Source organism: Lathamus discolor, chromosome 1 (assembly GCF_037157495.1).
Source record: "Lathamus discolor isolate bLatDis1 chromosome 1, bLatDis1.hap1, whole genome shotgun sequence".
Taxonomy (NCBI): Eukaryota; Metazoa; Chordata; class Aves; order Psittaciformes; family Psittacidae; genus Lathamus; species Lathamus discolor.
In genome coordinates, this window is record NC_088884.1 from 52,341,993 (window position 1) to 52,363,324 (window position 21,332).

General features: G+C 38.8%; 1 protein-coding gene across 5 annotated transcripts in view; it reads left to right on the plus strand.

Annotated features, from left to right (window-relative positions):
• TMPO (thymopoietin) overlaps positions 1-21,332 on the plus strand; it is a 29,138-nt gene that overhangs the window by 1,276 nt on the left and 6,530 nt on the right. The window contains exons 2-10 of one of the 5 annotated variants that reach the window (XM_065670941.1): positions 9,528-9,654; positions 11,308-11,466; positions 12,965-13,065; positions 18,612-18,731; positions 18,841-18,936; positions 19,484-19,594; positions 20,491-20,580; positions 20,664-20,729; positions 20,887-20,981. In XM_065670941.1, coding sequence (XP_065527013.1) covers positions 9,528-9,654; positions 11,308-11,466; positions 12,965-13,065; positions 18,612-18,731; positions 18,841-18,936; positions 19,484-19,594; positions 20,491-20,580; positions 20,664-20,729; positions 20,887-20,981 — 965 coding nt within the window. Of the gene's footprint in view, positions 1-9,527; positions 9,655-11,307; positions 11,467-12,964; positions 13,066-18,611; positions 18,732-18,840; positions 18,937-19,483; positions 19,653-20,490; positions 20,730-20,886; positions 20,982-21,332 lie in introns of those variants that run through there. The other 4 variants (XM_065670957.1, XM_065670966.1, XM_065670950.1 and 1 more) reach the window with 4 other exon arrangements.

Sequence of the window (21,332 nt, forward strand, 5' to 3'; positions counted from 1 at the left end):
ATAGCAGAGTGCCTCTGCTGCACGTTCAGTTGGTTCGCTGTTACTTGCTTTCTTAGATAGACTTTCTTAGACAAACTTTATCATGTAAGGGAAGAAGGAGGGAGCTGATGCCATTTAGAATTTTTTCCTTTGGGAAAATGGGATTTCCTGCTTAATAAGTGATCTGTAAATTTGAATATATTGAATAAGCACTCTTAATTCATAATTCTAAGCTGTCAGGTCTCACATAAAGCCTTGTTATAACGATTGGCAGCTACCGGAGTTGTAATGTGTGTGATATTGCAAGTACTGAGTTGGATCTGAAATACTGTGTTTCAAAGCTCAGTTGGAAAGAGAATGCAGAGAAACGGACTCCTTTGAAGGTGTTTCATACTTAAACTTTTTAAAAAACCTAACAAAGAGTTCTCGAAACTGAAAACCACAACTAAAAGAGGAAGAGATTTCCGACCAAATTATATACCTATCTTTAACATCTGTCCAATTCAAATAATTAACTAGCATTCACAGGAGAAACTTTACAGATATCTGACTTAGTGGTTTGCCTGTGGCATTTGTGAGGTGCTGTTAAGTAAAGTAGGATGAGCTTGAATCTGATGTGTTTCACGCTTGTAGAAGGGAAGTTTCATAACTGCTGAAGTTCTTCGATCTGATTCTTAATTTTTTTTTTTTTCACAGTGCTTAAGCTTAAACGGCTCCAGGTGACTTTTTTTTTGATAATTACACAATGGGTGGTACTACTTAAACTTCTGTTAACAGTGTCTGAAAGGGGCTGTGCTATTTCTGCTAATCTTGTGTGTTAATATTAGAGCACTGTATCATCATAACTTCTGAAACTTCTGTGAACATTCTAGTGGCAGTTGCTTGGGTTTGGGCCTGTCATGCCATTCCCCCTACCCATTTCTCCACTTTTATCCCCTCGAGAAAAGCTGGGGGTTGGGGAGGCAAAAAAGCTTGCTCTCTGCTTTGTACAGTTTAGGTAGTTGTGAAACTGCTTGTAGCTTGCTTGTAGTGGAATAGTTTGATAGGATGGAGAGGACAGGAGGGAAAGCGCTCAGACCTCTGAAAGAAGAGAAACTGGAAGGGGCAAAGGGAACAAGCTGGGGCTGCAGGGTGTTATGGAAAGGAGAAATAAAATAAAGGAATTCCATGTTTCCTGTAAGTCACTTAGTAGGCTCCAGAAAGAATTGGATTTGGCAACCTCTGTCTCTTACTCCTCAGTGCAACTTAATTGGTTAATCTTAGGTATTGCTTTTATGTGTATATTTAAAAGGAGCAGAAAACAATTTGCAGTGGATGCCTAAGAAATAAAAGTACTTTGTGACATACACTAGAGTAATAACATGTCTCTTTTCTGTTACTAAGTTCAGAACTGAGTAACAAAATTGCAATGCTTTATTAGTTCAATTTTTATGTGTATTACAGGTCTTAGAAATTGTAATATTGGTGTGTATATGTTGGTTGGGGGAGAGCTTGTAAACCAGCTCTTTGAAACTTATGGGCAATCTGGTACTTAGTATATTTCTGGAATACCAAAATACTTGCCTATATTACAAAGGTATCTGCTATGGAATTAAAAAATTTGGACTGCTCTATTCAATGTTACTTGTATCACTCTAAAAATTTGACTGTTGCTTAACTTGAAAATAGAAAAAGCCTCTTCAATCCCAGTGACTCAGTCAAGGCTAGTATTAACTTGTATAAACATTTGAAAGAGCACTTACATAGGTTTGCATTTTGGAGGGTTCTGTCCCACTGTGCTTTCGGCTATTCCTTATGTTTTTGTGTTTCTTTGGATATAGCTTAATATTCTACAATCCTTAAAAAGCAACAAACAATTAAAAAACCCCAAAATACCCAACCCAAATGAACTGATTTGGGAGTAAGTAAAGACTCACTCTCACTGTGGGAATGAATGAATGAATGTTGGATATGTAGAGGGAAAGGCAGAAAAGGGCCAGAATCACTCTTGGAGTAGAGAAATGGGTACTTTTGAGTAGAGAAGACAAACTCAAGTGAGATGCGTAATAGGTTTGTGCTTAAGGCAATAGGTATGAGAGCTTAACTTCCTTTGTGTGTGCCTGCTTGCTTGCAGATGCTTGGAGTGAGCAATCCTCTCTTGCTCAAGTCCTTGGAAGGTGTTGGGATCACAGTCAAAAAGTACTCTGTCCTTACTTTATGGGCACAGGTATCAAAGATGTACAAAATACATTGTTTATTAGGCTTTCAATGTGAAAAATGTAATGGGGATGCCATATTGGCCTGAATAAGGGTGGTCTTGGCTTGTCAGTCATTGAAGAGTTTACCGGCAGCTGAGCTATCCCCATCTTCCTCTAGGTCAGCTCGGAATTCCCTTTAGCAAGTGCGAAGTTACAGCCCCCTGTGAGCCGGCAACCAGTTGGGGTTGCAGTGCTCATGTCTGTGTAGGGGTGATCAGAGCGTAGAGCTGCGTGGGAGAGCAGGCGCAGCCTGTTGCTGGGGTGAGGGATGGGGCTGGCCGGAAGGGGGGCGCTCCAGGGCTGCCTCCCCATGGCATCCTCTGGGTATGGGGGTTAAGGTGGAGAGGGTGGGTACCCCTGTGATGTTTGGGTTCATACCAATACCTTACTTGAGCTCTAAACTGGCTTATGGATGCTGTGGCAGGGGAAGGGAAGGAAGCACTGTTGTTATTCAAATGGATATGAGAGAAAAGCCCAAAGGAGTGCTCTGAATATCTGTGTTACACGCACTAAAGAGACAGTAAAGCTAACCCAGGTCTACTGATATTGACAGTTAATGGTTTGACATTGCCATAGTCCTTAGTAACTTTGAACTGTCTTTGCTGTCATTTTAGTGTTCTTTTTTCTAAGTTCTAGGCATTTGATAATGCATTTAGATGCACATTTTCTGTTGATTGAAAACTATGCAGCAAAGAGACAAAACCCCATAATTTGACTACAGACTCTTTTAAATCCATCACTCTTCTAGCATAGCTCTACCAATACTGCATCCAACCTTAATATGCTAGTGGTTTAAAGTTGATGTGTTGTGTATAGTGCTGCTGCTGCTGTTTCATTTATTCGTATTTCATATTATTCATGAGTTTATTTTGACCTGTGTTTTATTCTGGTCCAGTAGTGAATGTACAGATTCCTAACATACATGTATAAGCATATCAAAGCTTATAGGGGTTTTGTTTGGACCACGTTGTTTTCAGGCCCTGAAACTCATGCTTTAGACAAGCAAACTCTTTTGGGTATTAGCATTTTTTTTTTTTTTGGCATCCAAAGTTAAAAATCAGACTATCTTACTGTAGGAAGGAAGTAATTTTTTTTATACTTCATAATGTGGTGCAGCAAAATCCCCTCCTATTGCATAAAGTGCAATTTGCTTTGTAGAAGATGACTTCAAATACAAAAAAGAAAATCAGTAAATCAAAGTAAGATTAAATGTTAAACTACATATAGTTTATATGTATATTTATATATATAGATATATAAAGAGCTGTCCTGTGAAACATCTGAAAGTATAATTTTAAATATGACCATTTTTTTAGATGGAGTATTTCCCTTTGGGAAGAGGAGAGAGGGCTCACTGCCTATGTACTCTTACCAGGAGAAGAAAAGCTTTTAAAATCATGTTTGTTTGGGCCTCAGTCCAACAATACTCTCTGGAGGAGCCAGCTCCTTCATCTCTACTTACATTTCTGAGCAACTTCTTTTCCCTAAGCCTGTTTACCATAGTGGTGTGTGAGGACAGTGGCTGGTGTGAGATGCCTTTATTTTTGTGGGGAAGAACTGTCTGCATCTGGATAATCCTGGTCCTGGATGCTATGGGGTGAATATGAGGACACATAGCTCAGAAAAAGTAATTATGAAAAGGCATTTCTGTCTCCTTAGGAGCATTGTTTTAAAGCTCATGTCAAAAATACCTTGACACTGTTGCCAGACAGGAGAACTTAAAATGTGTAGGTTTTTATGACTTGTGTTATTGTTGCATCTAATGTCCTGGAAGAATCACTTCTGAAACACACTGAGCAATATTTTTGACTTTTAAAGTGATGATTTTAAAAATACCAGTTGGGTGTCTCCTTCTCACTTCTGTTAATGAAAGTATAATGGGAGCATCTGGACCTGAAGGACCTGTTTGAAAGATTATATCAGGGAAAGACTTTTTGTTTGGATGTTGTGGGTTTGGTGGTTTTTTTTGTTTGTTTGGTTGGTTGGTTGGTTTGTTTTTTTTTTTTTTTGTTTGGTTGGTTTTTAATCACTTGTTTTAATCAAGTAGCCTCAGCTCTTTGAGGTCAGAATGGTGTGGTAGTGATATCTGTAGCTGAGGTAACTATAGTTTCAACCCCTTCCCTATTGGAAAAGGGAAGCTAATGGAAAAACTGGTGGTTTATGAAGATAGTGAGCATGGAAAGTGAGACTGTGTTTGGGTAGAAGAGAGACTTGTAAAGCATATATGCTACCTTGTGAAGGAAGAGAATCTATTCAGTGTTTCCTGTGTGGCTGTATCTCTTATTTAATGATGTGCTGTACAAATGTGACCCAGAATACAGATTAACACTTTTGTGGCCTTTTAAATGGCACTCATCTGTTGTCCGAGTAACGGCTGTGAGCAATAGGGGTGAGGTGGCTGAGTAGTTCCCATTTCAGGGAGAAGTCTTGCCATGCTGTTGTGCACCTTCAGGCTTTCTGCAGTTCTAGAATCATGAGCTAGGGAGATGTGCTTGTTAGTCATCTAGTGTAGTAATGGTGTTTATATTGAAACAACAAAATCCTGTTGAAGTAATTTTTGTCTAGTAGTGCATGTCCATTGTACAGCAGGGACATGTACAGAAGCCAGATCTCCAGCTCAGCATTCAGTTGATGAGACCATCTGTTATTTTGGTTTATTAATTATTTTTTTGTGATTTTTTTTTTTTTTACACTCTTTTGCTTAGGTTCTCTATAAGCAGCTCTTCATTATGCAGGACTCATCTGTTTTCAGAGTGGGCACATTCCTTTCACTGTGGAGGGGATGGAAGGGTTGAATAGTCCCTGATCTTATAATTTAGAATTGTTACCATACAGAAGCTTGGAAATTTTAGGTCTGGCACTTATTAATTAATGTTAAAAGGTAGAGAATTCATTGTTGTGTGTATCAGTATCGCTAAATTACTGCTGCATAATATCCTTTTCATTGTGTATTTTGTCTGTCCTGTAGCTTTTGGTAAATACTGTCTGGAGGCATTTGCGGTTAAATAGTTCAGTAGGACTTGGTTTAAAAAATAATTCTACTGCAGGGAATGTTTGTGTATGATAGAATAAAAAGTATAAGGGGAATCCTAGAATCATAGAATGGTTAGGGTTGAAAAGGACCTTAAGATCATCTAGGTCCAACCCCCCTACCATAGGCAGGGACACCACGCACTAAACCGCATCACCCGAGTCTCGGTCCAACCCGGCCTTGAACATTGCCAGGGATGGAGCATTCACAACATCCTTGGGCAACCTGTTCCAGTGCCTCACCACCCTCCTGGTAAAGAACTTTGTATCTAACCTAACCTTCCTCTTTAAGTTTAAACCTGTTATCCCTTGTCCTGTCACTACAGTCCCTATTGAAGAGTCCCTCTCCAGCATCCCTGTGTTTCACAGTATAAGCCTTATTTTTGAGACTTAGCATATGCAGTTCCTTGTCTTCCACTCCCCTAAGAGTAATACAGCTATTTATTACCAGAAAGGATGCTGTATGAACTGGAAAATTAAAAAGCATTCCATTGGTGTGATTTGGGCTGGCTGTCCTGGGTTCAGCAGTAGTGGTCATTTTTCTCCCTCTCTGTAGCTGATACAGTGCTGTGTTTTTTGACTTTCAGCCTGGGAACAGTGCTGATAACACTGACGTTTTTAGTTGCTGCTCAATAATGTTTAGTCTGACCAAGGACTTTCTGAGTCTCATGCTCTGCCAGGGAGAAGGGGAAGCCGGGAGAAAGCAGAGACAGGACACCTGACCCAAACTAGCCAAAGAGGTATTCCATACCACAGCACGTCATGCCCACTTTATAAACTGGGCGCAGTCACCCGGAAGGGCTAGATCACTGCTGGGGTCGGGCTGGGTATCAGTCAGCGGGTGGTGAACGGTTGTATTCTCTTCCCTTGTTATTTCCCTTCTCATTATTGTTATTGGTGGTAGCAGCAGTGGTTTCGTGTTATACCTTAGTTACTGGACTGCTCTTACCTCAACCTGTGGGAGTTACATTCTTTCCATTCTCCTCCCCATCCCTCCCTGAGGTGGGAGGAGTAAGTGGGGGGAGTGAGCAAGCTGCATGGCTGACTGGGCTTAAACCGCAACACTGTCTTAGGCTGTCTTAACCTCTTTTGGAGAAATAGTAAAGAAACCCTGAATCTTTCTGCTTCTAGTGAGGAAGCTGCACCTGTTTGGGATTAAAATCCTTGATCATTTTAAAATAGGTGCCATTTAATTCGGGATTTGAAAATTTGTCTGTTATGTTATTTAATGGTTTCTTTAAGATGTTACTTAATGCTTGTCTTTGGTGGAGTAGTGCTGGAACCTAGTAAAGGTACCTGTACATTATGCTGGATAAATTAGTCTGTGGTTGTTGGACTTCTGTTCAGCAGGAATACAAAAGATAAGGTATGGGATAGCTTCCAAGTCTGAATTCTCATTGCCTGCATTTTCTGCTCCTTTCATTAGTGTAAGAAGATGAAAGCTTTTTGCTGTTGAGATATGACACTGAGAAGATGAACTTCTCTTATGCTCTTGTTTTCCTGTGGTCCTAGAACTGAGAAGGCTGTGTGAAAGCCCTATGCTTATAACTCACTTCAGTACTTGTTTGATGAGTTGGGGTCCTAGTTAATCTGGAACTGAGCCTGATAAATGGCAATTTGGTGGTGGTATCTCTTTGAGAACAAATCTCTCTCAAGTGAATTGTGTAGCTCTTCTTCCATCTTCTGTTGTTTAGAAGATGGCAAAGGTTAGAAATATTTTCTTGTTGTTGTTTGTTTTAATGCTGCTAGTTCTGGTTGGAATTAGAGCATCTTCAGGTGTGGATTTATTGGTCCGGGCATAGTGTTGCAGGAATATTTACATTACATGCAAAGTGGTCAGCTGCCTTACCTTACTTTGGCAAAGCATGGTGGTTGCCCCAATTTCATTTTAAGCACTTCACCTCTGCAACATAGTAAGACAACTTTAGTTTTGCTTGTGGTCACCAGACCAGGAAAATGTGGGGTATTGGGGTTTATTTTTTTTGTTGTTGTTTTTGTTTGCTTGGTTGGTTTTGGGGTTTTTTTGTGGGTTTGGGTTGTTTTGGGTTGATTGGTGTTTTTGGTTTTGGTTGTGGGATTTTTGTTGTTTTGTTTTGTTTTCTGGGTTTTTTTGTTTGTTTTTCCTTTTCTTTTTATTTGCAATGGTAAATTTTAAAGGTAGTTCTTATAATCTGTCTCATTGGGGTAGTCTCGTGAATAAGTTGTGATGATGAACAGAAAGTGTGGTGGTGGTGCTTTTTACCACAGTACTTTTTCTGGTGTATACTGTTATAGTTTCTTCTGTGGCCTCTAAGTGATACAAAGGTAGAGTTACATTAAATTAGGTTTCCACTTTCTTTGAAATGTCATTGGAATGGTGATTTCCTGCACCATGGTGGTAGTTTTCTTCTGAAGTATGGAAGTAACATCTTAATTAATCTTCTTGGTGATGTGTGCAAGTTGTCTAAACAGATCCCAACAAGGAAATCCATTATTTGTTTTGGGATTCTTTTACGCTGTTTGGACAGTTCCAAGTAGTCCAGGAAAAAAAAATGCTTCGGATATTAAGTTCTTGTTAATGTGATGCTGAACTTGTGATACTTCTGAATGTGTCAGTCAGAACAGTAAATGCAAGTCTCATAGCTGCAAGTTCATTGTTTTGTTTTTGTTTTTGTTTTTTTTTTTTTTTACACCAACAGAAGTAGGCTCAGCTGCTTCAAAAATTAGATTATTATGTGGTAATGGAATGACTGATAGAATGTGTTGTAAACCTGTCATTAGTCAAATCTGCCGCTTTAGTGGCACCATCTCTTCAGATTACTTGGAGTCTACTCTTCAGAATTAAGAAACAGCATGAGGTTTTGGAGAGTGTTGCTTTTCAGCAGCTGATTTTGATTCATAATTCTGAGATTTTCACAATCCAGTAGTTGGGAGGAAAATCTAATTAAGAAGTCAGTATTTTGGAAATCCTCTCATAGACCCTATTTAGCTTCAAAGTATCAAAGACACTTGAGGCAAGAACAAGCTTGCATTCAAACTAGTATTGAACTAGCATCAGTGGCTAGCAAGTATGGGGGACCTGTGTCAGTCATTTTACAATCTTTCGGTGCTCTCTTATGAAATACAACAGAACCCTGTTGATAGTGACTATTACAACATACTTGTATCTGGAATTTTACTCTTTAAGTACCAGAAAACCCAGATAGGTCATCTGGGCAACCAAGCTGATAAAAATACCAAGTGAAAAAGTTTTATCTGTTTATATCCTATGACTTTGAGACAAAAATATGACTTATTTCAAAGCAGTATCAAGGCTCTTCTTAGTTGTGAGCAAGTAGATCCTAAGCATATTTTTTTCTTCTCACTCTCTTGCAAATCTTGGAGCTTGAAATACCTCTTGTTAGGAGCAAAGGCTTCCCAAGTTGAACAAATACCATGAACACTCCATTTGGATATAGCGGAAACCACTAATTTAGGAGTAGCATCTTGGTGGATTATTTTGATAACCATCTGTATGTGGTGGTGGTGTGTTGCCAACTGTTCAAGTAGTGTTGCCAGAGATGGGTTTAGGATCTGTTAGAGCTACAGTAGCAGAGGCCTAGGCAGACAGGATTTTGAAAATTTGAGGGTGTTTCTGGTTTTGCCTTTCCTGCACTTCCTTTGTAACCATCATGTAATCTTACAGAGAATACCAGGATAAGTGAGAATGAGGATTTTAGGAACTTGGTTGAGAGGGTGTATCTGCTTTTTCCATGCCATTGGAGGAAGAAGTGTTGACCTGTGTGGTAGAAGAAGAATGTGAAGAAATGCTCATGGAACATAAATATTTGTAGCTTAGTGTTGTGATGGTAGAAGCTAGAAGCTTAACTCTCCAGTCATAGGAAAGAAATCCTCTCCTGTTGTATACTTGAACTTCAAATTAAAATGCAGGATCGGAATAATGAGTAAGGGTTTGCGTGTGTGGTTTTTTTGGGTTTTGTGGGGGGGGTTTTTTGTGGTTTTTTTTTTTTGGGGGGGGGGTTGTTTTTTTTTTGTGTGGGTGTTTTTTTTTTTTTCCCTGAACTGTAGAGGAGGCTTGTAATAGGTATGTCCTTATATATGTAGGAAGCTTGTGCATGTTTGTTTAGGAGGTATAAATGTTTAAAGTGTTTCACATAGGCTTTGGTAGTGGTTAATGTTATTACTTTTTCTGGTTTTATATATTTAGGACTCTCCTATCTTCCTGTTCCCTTAGAAGAAAACATTGTGTCCTGTATTAGCTGGAAACACTGTGTCTCTTGTTTCTTCCTTGCACACTCACAGAAGGCCACAAAGAAAACTGACAAACCCAGGCCAGAGGAGAAGGATGACCTAGACATAACAGAGATGAGTAATGAAGATCTTCAAGAGCAACTTGTGAAGTATGGACTAAATCCTGGCCCAATTGTAGGTAGGTCAAGTGGTGCTAGCAAATATTGACCTGTTCAATGTATTTCCCAATAAACCTCAGTTCTGTGTCTTCTAAGCTTATCTGATACAGTTACTTAGGTTTAATACCAATACTCTTGCAGTCCTGCTTTCCACTTAAGGTGTTTTCATTGAACTATTTACATTGAGAAGACTTGAAACATACTTCACTGTAAGCAAGTCCCCAGTTCATTCCTCTTGTGCTCTAGGCCAGCTTGGAGATATTCCAACTTCTGTTCCAAAGCTGTGTAACTCTTAGTTAGCCTAATTACCCCAGCGCTGAACTTTTTCTGATAACAGAGGTGGAGATCTGGGGCCTGGTAAAAAAGGAAATAAATCTTACATAATAACCTAATAGCATTGAGAGCAGAATGAGAATGTGGAACTTCCCCATCCCTGGGGTATTTCCTACTTACTGCATTGTGTAGTAATGTTTTCTTCTGCTATTTTTTCTCTTTTTTTCTCTTTTCCTGCGTGCCACCCCACCCCCCACCCCCACTCCTTGAAACTAATGTTCTGTCTTGCATGATAACCTACAGCAGAAGTTCTTATCCCAGCTTAATCTTCTGCCTTGGGCACTCATCTGTGATGTGGGATCAAAGCTCCTTGCCTTTCAGATTGTTCACTAGCTTAATAGCAAGGGAATTCCGCAACTCTTTAAAAACAAAAAAGGGAAAAAAGGTAAAGGCTGCTGTAATATGCTGAGCCTCCTGTGGATGTTCTTGGGATCCTGGGTGAATGGAAATGACAGTGATAGATCCTGGAATTGTGTGTGTATTTGAAGTCTTACGCATAATACTATGTTAGCTGTTACTGCATGCCTTCCCATTCAATTTATTCCTCTTGGATAGCACTCGAATCTTCTGAAAATTTGAGTACACATGGAGTCCACTGGAAAGATGTTCCGATTTTAAGTAAAAGCTTTGTTCTTAGAGCACATGGATTCTGTTTCTTGTAGTCTGCCTCCTCCTCTTGCCTGAAGTCTTCTTCTGTTAGGCTTTTCTGCAGCTAACACCTCAGGCAAGAGTCACCTTTATAGATTTTTGCCAGCATGGTCCTGACATGGAAGTATGTGCTAAACTTGATACCTTTTTATCTTAAACAGCTCTCGGATCAAGCAAGACAACCTGATGGCTAGATGCAGCAAACGGGAAGTTCTGTTGCTGTTACTTGCACCATCTTTGGTGCTTACTTGGCTTAATTTGGCAAAAGGAAAAGGTTAAACTAAGGGGAAAGGGATTAGGAGGATAACAGTGGAATATGCATGGAAACCGTTGCCCTTGCAGTATCAGTCCCACAATTTTTTTTTTTTTTGTGAGAGCATAACCACTTGTGTATTACAGCATGTGAAATAAAATACCTAAGGAGCAGCTAAGTTCCCTTTACATAGGTAAATGCTTGTAACTTTCAGTGTACTAACAGGTCTAAGTTTATCTTAAGAATTCTCTTAAACCAAAAAGTTAGAAGCTTTAGAGGTAGCATTATCTACCCAGAGGTATATGATTTGGGCCATACAGACTGATCAAAAATACGAAACACCATGCTTTCAAAGATCCCAGAGGAATATATAACACCTATGTTCTTGCAGTCAAGTCAGGAAAGATGAAAACTAGCATATATCCTTTCTTGTTTATAGCTACTACTAGGAAACTTTATGAGAAAAAACTATTGAAACTGATGGAGCAAGGCCCAGAACCAAAGGCACCTGTGCCTCTCCCAGTGATTTCTTCAGCTACAGAGAATACCAGGCAGAATGGAAGTAATGATTCTGACCAGTACAGTGACAGTGAAGAAGGTAAGATTTAAGTGGAACTTGCATGTGAACTATTCAAATTATACATCAGTAATACTTGCAGTAGAAGAAATATCTAAAGGCATGACCTTGCAGTTAGGTGAGGCTTACTGCTGTAGGCCAGTTGAGTCATGTAATTAATCACACAGTACTAGCACAGTGATTGAGTTCTGGGAAAGGAAACTAACTAAACTTAAACTGCTACTAAACTGTTTCCTTTTGTCCATTTTCCCTGGATTGGAGCCTGTAAATCTGATGGGTAGGAAAACTACATATTAATTGCTCTAGTGTCCTTTGCACTTCATCATTAAGTGCAATTTTGTCTTAAGGTGCTCTTAGTAGTTATTTACAATTGGATAGTATATGAATGTTTATTAAACTTCTGTTTTGGTTTAATGTCTGTCATGTATGACTCAATCCTTTTTATGCTCTGTTTGTTATGGGCTTAGTTTGTTTTGGGTTGGTTGGTCTTGGATGTGTTTTGTGGTTTTAATATTAAGTTTGTATCAATAAAGGTATGGGGGGGGAAATGGAACTTAAACCTCACACCATCATGCTTCTTATATAAAAACAGTGTAGGTTTTAAAGAGTGTATTGAATGGAATGTTAGAAGATGCTTATTTTGTGTGGTTTGGTTTTGGGGGTGTTGGATTTTTTTGTTGTTTCTACGGAACTTCTATGGAGATAGGACAGAAGGGTTTGAAATACAACTAGGAACTCAATGGATTTCTCTTGTGTATTTGGGCTTGGTTTTGAACTTAGCCCTTGCCCTTTCAAATCAGGGAGAGATGTTAAAGACTTATATATTTATTTATTTTTAGCACAGCTGAGAGCCTAGTCACAGCTGACAGCCTTCTCCTGCTTACGCATGCTTTATCAAATTACCAAGTTCAAAAACTGGGGATGGTGGTGAGGGGAACAGGGCATAGACACAAAAAACCCCAAGCCAGACCCAAACACTTCCTCCCTGTCAAAAATTAAACAAACAGAACTTTTCTATAAGTAGACTCTAGATATGTTGGTATATTAGAATTTTAGAAATGGGTGGTAATAATAGATACTGGTAAGATGACTGCTAACCACTAGCCCTTCTGCGTCAAAAATGAGCTTTATATAAAAGGACCTGTCTTAAAGGAAATAAAACTACCAACATAAACGATGTTGAAAAGTTTCAATACCCTTTCTACAATTAATAGTATAATGGTATTTTGGTTAAAGTATTTACAGCTTGATACCAGTTTGTAAATGGAACTGCTGAATTGGCCAAAACTTATCCGAAATGTAGTGTTTTATAATAAAACTGAAATACTTGGGTTGGTGTTTTAAAATATTTTTAAGGTTATTCTTCAAATGTCTCTTCTACATTCAGTGAAGAAACTTCCCTCTTTCTCAAGCTTTTTAGGAAAATTCTTAAAATTTATTTTATTGAAATAAAATTAGTTTAAACTAGTCCAACAACCAGTAGTATTACAGAAGCTGGTTATATTAAAATTGATTACAGATCCGAAGACTGAACTGAGGCTTGAGAAGAGAGAACCATTGAAAGCCAGGACAAAGACTTCAGCAGCACTCAGACAAAGAAGAGTTGTTGAACACAACCAGGTATGTTTAATTTAGTGGTGTCTGGAACAGCTGCTAACTGAAGGTGACGTGCTCACTAAACACCTTAATGCTTTTAACATTTTAACATTTGACATAGGGGGCTCTGCTGTTTTTTGAAAGTTCTTCCAGAAAGCCTGTTCTAGTGCAGCATGAAAATCTTGTGAAGTAACTGTAGCTACTGGGTTTAGCCTGTCCGATAATGTTCACAATTATGTTCTGCTAAAAGCTGTGCTACCGTAGCTGGCCAGTCAGACAAACGTCTTTGAAAAAAATAATAGGCAACCTTAACATGGAAAAAGAAAAGTTCAGAAAAAGGTTAGTTTGGGGTTTTTTGGTGGTTTTTTTTTCTTTCTAAGAAATGTATGTATATGTATTTTAAAACATTATTTATATCCATCTGGTTTGATATCTATACATATATGCATTTTAAATACATCTGTTTAATCTTTCTAATACATGAAGTAATGTACTTCTGTATATGCCTATATATAGAAGCATGTGTATGTGTGCGTATACACATGCATTAGCTATCTGTTGTTTTTTTTTTTTTTTGTCAGCTGTGCTTGTGGCAGCAATACTAGTGTAGACATTAATTTGTTGGAAAGCTTCTCCTAAGAAGAACAGTAATAAACAACAAGTTTAAACCTCACTGTATGTGCCAACTGGCCTTATGAATAATACTAGTTCTGTTGTGGTGAAAGAGGAATTTTACAGGAGCACCTCAGGTTTTCAAACTGTTGGCTGAATACTGGATTTGGTAGTTGGTGACTGATGTGTTCTTGTGATATGACAGTGTCACCAAATACCTTGTTCCCCAACTTAGGTTACCTAGGATCTTCTTTTTGAGTTTCACTCATCTGACAAGTAAGTAGTGGAGTTGTGCTACCGTAGAGGACTTGTATAGAAAACATTTAGTGACTCAGAATCTTACCTGTTAATAGCTTGATGTATTTTAGCAGCTCAGTGACTATCCTCACTACTTTATTCTAAATGCCAGATGCTTCCTTTTTAGATACTGTGTTTGTTTGTATAAGCCTGCTTTTGCTATGGTTGTCTTTTAAAGCAGGTAATATGCTGTGGTGTGAGCTTGGGTAATGGAGTGCAGTTACAGGGATCTGTGACTAGTTCTCATTATTACTGGATTTTTAGGGTACAAGCTGAACAGATCTTACCTCTACAAATCAAAGCACACACATAGTTCAGCACACAAAATATTCCTTAATTTATTCAGGCAATTTCTGCTCATGATGGTATTTAGAATTCATCTGAATCTTGTATTTTAAGGATTACTCTTCTAAATCTCTGTTCAGCCAGAAGTCCCTGCCAGCCTCAGTGTAACAAAGGTATTTAATTCAGCTGTGAACAAAGCAAGCTTCCTAGTCTTTAGGAACCCACTTACAGAATAAAAGGGAAGAGATAGTGATGTGTTTTTGTGGAATTTTCAAGTGAGTGCCTTCTTAAGTTTTTGTCATCAAACTTCACTGTAATAACATGAGGTCATTACTGGTTTTATCCTGCAATTTATTACATGTGCAATATTTTAGTTAGCCAGGAGTTAACAGAAGGAGTATAATTTCATTAGTAAAAAAAAAATCTAATTTCACAATTATGCCAGATTCTTCAGGAACTCTTTAACTGTAGCTTGTTAAACCCTTTACCTTTCAACAAACCAAACAAACAACAAAATAAAAATGACTAACAAAGACTTACATCTGCCTGAAGCCAAGAACAGCTTAATGCTTTTGGTTAGCAAATGCATAATGCCTCAATGTCCAGCTGGATACCAGTGATGAGTGGTGTCCCTCAGGGATCGGTTGGTGGGAATGGTCTTGTTCAACATCTTTGGTGACATGGACAGTGGGATTGAGTGCGCCCTCAGCAGGTTTGCTGATAACACCAAGCTGTGTGGGTTGGTTGGTACATTGGAGAGAAGGAATGCCATCCAGAAGGACCTTGACACTTGTGAGGTGGGCTGATGCCAACCTTATGGAGTTTAACCATGACAAGTGCAAGGTCCTACACCCAGGTACAGCTACAGGTTGGGCAGAGAAGAGATTCAGAGCAGCCCTGCAGAGAAGGACTTGGGGGTGTTGGTCAATGAAAAACTGAACATGAGCCAGCTTCAGTGGCCCCCTCAGACCAGAAAGCCAACCGTGTCCTGGGCTGCATGAAAAGGAGCATGACCAGCAGGTTGAAGAAGGTGAGGTGATCCTGCCCCTCTGCTCTCCTGAGGCTTCACTTGGAGCACTGTGTGCGTTTCTGGTGTCCTCAGCATAAGAAGTACATGGAACTGTTGGAACAGGTCCATAGGAGGGCCATGAGGATGATCAGGGGACTGGAGAACCTCCAGTATGAAGACAGGCTGAGAGAGTTGGGGCTGTTCAGCCTGGAGAAAAGAAGGCTGTATGGAGACCTCCTAGTATCTGAAGGGGGATATAGGGATGCTGGGGAGGGACTCTTCATTAGGGACTGTAGTGATAGGGCAAGGGGTAACAGGTTAAAACTTAAACAAAGGAAGTTTAGATTGGATGTAAGGAGGAAGTTCTTTCCTGTTAGGGTGGTGAGGCACTGGAATGGGTTGCCCAGGGAGGTTGCGAATGCTGCATCCCTGGCAGTGTTCAAGGCCAGGTTGGATGAAGCCTTGGGTGACATGGTTTAGTGTGAGGTGTCCCTGCCCATGGCAGGGGAGTTGGAACTAGATGATCTTAAGGTCCTTTCCAACCCTAACTATTCTATGATTCTGTAATATGTTATGCTTAAATAAAAGTGGAAGGTTTGGTTTGGTTTTGGGGTTTTTTTTGGTTGTGGGTTTTTTTTTTTTCCCTAGTCTGAGATTGTATCAAGTGACCGTACTTATTCTGCAGAATTATACGCAACTGTCATGGTCTGTGTGGCATTGGTTCAAAGATTATGAAGCTCTGAAGGGTGGTGGGGCTGAACCGGTGGGTAGTGTGTGAGCAGACTTGTTTATCGCTTCTTCTTGGTCCTGTGCAGCACTAGTCTTAGTCTGGATGTGCAGACCTGAAAAGGTTGTCATTTGGCATGGGTGGATGTTGCTGTTTCCTTAAGAAATGAGTGCAAATAGATAGTCCTTAAGCCAGCTGTTGCAAAATAAGTGGTGTGAGGAGGTTAGCAGGCTTATGGGTCCTATCACTTTAGTTAACAGTGGAGGGCTAAATGAATCTGACCTTGGCTGTTTGTGTGTAATTGCATCCTCATAGTGAACTGAAAAAGTTGGAAGAAACCCCTTATTTGAATGCCCACTTCCACTTGGGTAGGTGAACACAGATTTAGAGTTCCAAAGTGAGCCTAAGGCCTCATAGTAAGTGCACTGGACAGAAAGAGACAGGCTAAATAATGTATATGCTACGAAGTCCTAACAGTATAGAACTAGTCTTCTCAAGAGTTAGTGTAGTGACACTTTGTGGTGTTGTGTTCCCCTACTTCTCCCTTGAGTTTTTTACTTTCTGTATATCTGGGCTTCTTAAAAATAAGCAGCATTGCAGCTTCTGTGGTAACTGAGGTAAACTCATCTGTAGCTTCACTGCTTGAGTAATGCGACAGTTAAAAGCACAGGCTGAATAGTACTTGTGTACCACATCATTGTAATTTTCTATGGTTATACATAGTGTATATATAGGGTATATATAACACAAATGTTATATTCTAACAGGGTTTACTTAGTTCAGATATTTGTGGAATAAGCAGACAAGGCCTACTCAACTGACACAGAGGATAAGTATAACTGTAGGCAACAACTTTCTTAAATTGTCTGTTAAATACTCTCTGCTGAAGTCTGGATGGGGGTTTCTGCAGTAGAATTTTTCTTTTTTTCTCATAGACTTTTTATGTAAGAGAAAAAAACCTTGAAATTTGGTACTTAAAACACATGATTGATAACAATCTGAAGAACTAAGGAGAAGCATTTATTTACTGAGGTGCTTCCAACTTCCACTAGAAGAAAACTAGTTTCTTGTCCGACAGCCCGGACCAGGGGAGCTCTCCATTAGTAGTATGAGGGAATTGCTGTACTGCTTTATTAACTGGAATGTGTTTGACTGGAACTACTCTGAAATTAATGTTTTTCTTTAGGCTTTTCAAGAATGCCTCTCAAATAGATGTGTGGGGGTGAGGTGGGGAGCCATGACTGAAGGCTTAAGCTTTTCTTAATAGGGAAGTGAAGCCAATGTCTGGTGACTGTATAAAGAGGGGTTGGAAGATCCTGCTTAGATTGAAAAGAAAATCAGAGACTTAGGTTGAAATCTACAGTTCTGTGTGAAACATCTGGATCTGTTTGGACTTGATCATTTGGCTTTCAAACTATTTTAGTGGCTGGAGTAAAGTGAAACACTTGTGCTCCCTCTGCTGGATATGTAGCAGCTGTAGTACAGAATTTCAGAGTAAGCTGCTCAGCTTCTAATTTCACTGTAGTAACTCTGAAGATACAAGTGGTGAATGGATGGAGGATGTTGGTAACTTTGTTTTGTTAGTCTTGTTGTTGCTTTTGTGTTGTGTTTTGTTGTTGTGGGGATTTTATTTTTTTTTTTTGCTTTTTTTCCTCCCCTCCCCCCTCAGTAAATCCTTTTCAGCCTGCTCTTGGTCTTTTTATTTTGGGGTTTGTATTGTTCCAGTGATACTTACTGTTAGAACTGTAATTGAGAGTTGCACCAGTCTGTATAACTTCCATCAGCGCTGGATGTAACCTCTAAAAACTTGGTAGTACATCAATGCATGAGGTGTTAATGGGCAAATATCTTGGATAAGCAAAGTGGGGTTTTTTTTATATTATTATTATTTTTAAACTTAACCAAATACAAAGGGAAGTCTTGTGTATAATTTAGAAGAAGCAGGCCCTTTTCTCCTTTTCCCTCTAGGTCTATGTTTGGAATTTGTTTTGAGGAAGATGATTTTTTTTTTTTCTTTAAGCATAAGAACTTGCATTATGGCATAGGGGATGATCTGTGTTTCTTAATGGCTATAGAAGTTTGGCATTTCATGTTGTTACTTAGACTGTAAAGATCTGTCAGGCTTGATTGTTTAAACCTACTGTTACATGAAAATTGATATGTGGCTGGCTGTTCCTAGACCATTCCCACCTCTGCTCGAGAGAATAGACCCCTATGTGAGTAGGGAACATGGTGATGCTTTCTGCTTATGGTCATGGATTTTTTTTTTTTTTTGTGTCGGCAGGTAATGCAGTGGTTCTTAAAGCTGGCATACATTTTGTCCATGACTTGATGTAACTACACAAGTAGTTACCTACAAAGGTAGCATTAGTTCACTCTCTATTGTAGTAAGTACATTTTTTACTCTCAGGCATTATCTTTTCAGTTCTGTATTTCAACAATAATGTGCTCTAATGTAAGTATTGTGGTCTACTACTAGTCTAGCTAGATGATAATTACTGAGTGTATTAGGGTCCAGCTAAGTTTTGGTTTGTAGACACTGCTTCTGGAGTATGCATGCTATTCTGGCTTTTGGTTGTGGGTATCCAATGTTGAGAGTTGGCTTTCATGTATTTGATCATGTGTTTGATGCTTGAATAGACCTATTCTCAAGATGGAGTTACTGAGACTGTCTGGACAAGTGGATCTTCAAAAAGTGGACCTCTGCAGGCATTTTCTAGGGAGTCTACAAGAGTGTCAAGAAGAACACCAAGGAAAAGGGTGATGATAGGCTTTTTATAATAGACAAGCTTTTTGTTTTTTCTCACTTTTTAGGGTCTCGGTGGTTACTTTATTCAATTGTTTTCTTTTGTTTGTTTTAAACAAACAGGTGGAAGCTACAGCACAGTTGCCTGTAGATGATGCTGTAATATCAGAGAGTACTCCCATAGCTGAAACTATATTGACTGCAAGCAACGAGACCCTAGTAAATATGCTTAGTAAATATGTTCAATAAATCATGCAAGTGGTATTCTTCTGTAATATATCTTTACTGATGGAATCATTCTGTTTTGAACAGACAGGCTGTTTCAAGGGAAGTAAGGCTATTCAAAGACTATGTTCTTTGAAACCATATTCAGTGTCTGTATTAGTACTTATGCTGTTCACTTCGAGATGGAACTGGGTAAACACCTAGATCCTATCTGATGTCTTTTTGTGGGGAGGGTTGAAAAGAGCCACTTTCAAAGCTTAGATCTTTTAAGTACATGCAGAATATCAGCTTTTAAATTTGGCTTTTCTTGTGAACTAAATAGCTTTGTTTCTAAATGGCGTGAAAGAAAGTACTTGGAATGATAAGCAATGTGTTTCCTGTGCTTATTTCAAAGTATCTGTTACATAACCTTGAGTTAACGGCTAACATGCATATATTAAGTGCACATAAAGGTTTTGTTGCTTCGTTCTGCCACCTTTCCCCCCTCTTTTATTTTGTATTTTGGCTGATTCTGAGTTTGAACAATTTTGAATCTTGGCAGGTTGGCAATAGGGTGACTGGAAATTACAAGCATGCAGCTCCTACGCTGTCAATCAGTGAACTCTCAGACATGCCCAGAAGAACACCAAAGAAACCATTGATGACAGCTGAAGTAAATAAATTAAAACTTAGATTGCTCTCGCTTACCTCTGTGATCAAGATTCTTGTGTGTATGTGCTTACTTCTTAGTACAGAGGGGGTAGAGGACATCATTGTCCAGATGTTACTAGTCAAAATAGTAGTGTCACATGGCATAAAAATAAGTGTATATTCTCTCTTTTATCTTCCCCTTTCTGATTTGGGGAGTGTAGGGGGGGGTGTGTGTGTGTAAATCCTACTTTTTTTTTCCTAAGTGAAATATTTTCTGGTGTGTTATTTCTTCTTGTGCTGCTATTCTGATAAAAATGTAGATTTTTTTTTTTTTTCCCCTTAAATCCTTTGAATAGCTCAAAGATAGAGCAGTATTGGATTATCTGCTTCTGATCTTGTAAATCAGCCTATCCTGAAAAGCCTTAATGTGCTTTAATTTAGGGCCTCAAATAGTAGGATTACTTTAGACCAAAAGCCTAAATTTAAAAAGCATCTGTAGATTCCTGTCAGTTATCAAGAAAGAAAATAATTCTTTGACTAGGTTAACTGTAAATCTGTCAAAATTATATTCTTGGAGGACTGTCTAAAGCACTTGCAAGTACATGTAACTGTATTAACATAGTCCTGTAATATTGTGTACTTTTACATTCCAAGATAATGTTTGGCTGAAATTGAATGGAGTTCATTGCTTCATGTAGTTACTGCAGATAAAACTTATGTTAACATTTGTGAAGCCTATTCTCAATGGGTCTGAAATTTATGAAATGGGGCTGCTTTATTTGTAGTGTAACTGGAATGTAGAATTAGTTGTCAAATAGAAGTTTGTGGGAAAACTGGATGTTCTATTTAAAGCTTAAGGTTTGGGGTTTTTTTTTCTTCAGTTAGTATTTTACTATACTGTGGCATTGTTTATTACAGCAAGAAGAGACAGATTGCCTACATCAGTACTTTTTTAATCATGTTGGCCACAACCAATCCTGTGATCTGCTCAACACAGCCATGATAGAGGTGATGGGTTAAGTTTTTTTGATCATCTACATCACTGGCTGGCAGGTGTATTGTATTTATATGGCATATTTTTTATCTTAAAGGAAACTGAGGAGAGGACTGAATGCTTTAAGACACCAAAAGTGACCAGACAGCTGCCACTAACAAAGGTTAAACTAACTTCTAGAACCCAAGAAGTAAATTTCTTGAATGCCACTGGGTGACTCAGTCTTAAAAATTGCACATGGTGATGGTCACTGAGATAGCTATGAAGGAGCTTTTTGCTTTGCAGTCTTACTAGGTTTATAACTGTTTTTGATTTTCTAGGTGCTGGAGAGAACTCATACAGAAGAACGAAGAGTAGAAAGGGATATTCTCAAGGAAATGTTCCCTTATGAAGTATCAACACCTACAGGAATTAGGTATTTCTAACGTTTATGTGGAGCTTGTTTCTCAACTTTGTAATCCTATTTAAGCTGATGAGTGTCTTCTGATTATATTGGTAGGTTTCTGAGGAGCAACACTTTTTTGTGCTGTCTCAGTAATAGTTGAGATGACCAGCTCTTCTGTTCTACATACATAGTTTTGTTAGGCAAAACAGCCATTTCTTTATTTAAATTGAGGGTGGGAGAACAGGGTAATATTATAGTAGGAATTATTATTGGAACTTCTGGATGCTGCAAGTTAGATAGAAAGGGCTTATCTGTGTAGCTTAAAATAGTTAAGCTTTCTGTTAGATACAACTGCTTTAGGCCTGCTGTTAAATGGAAGAT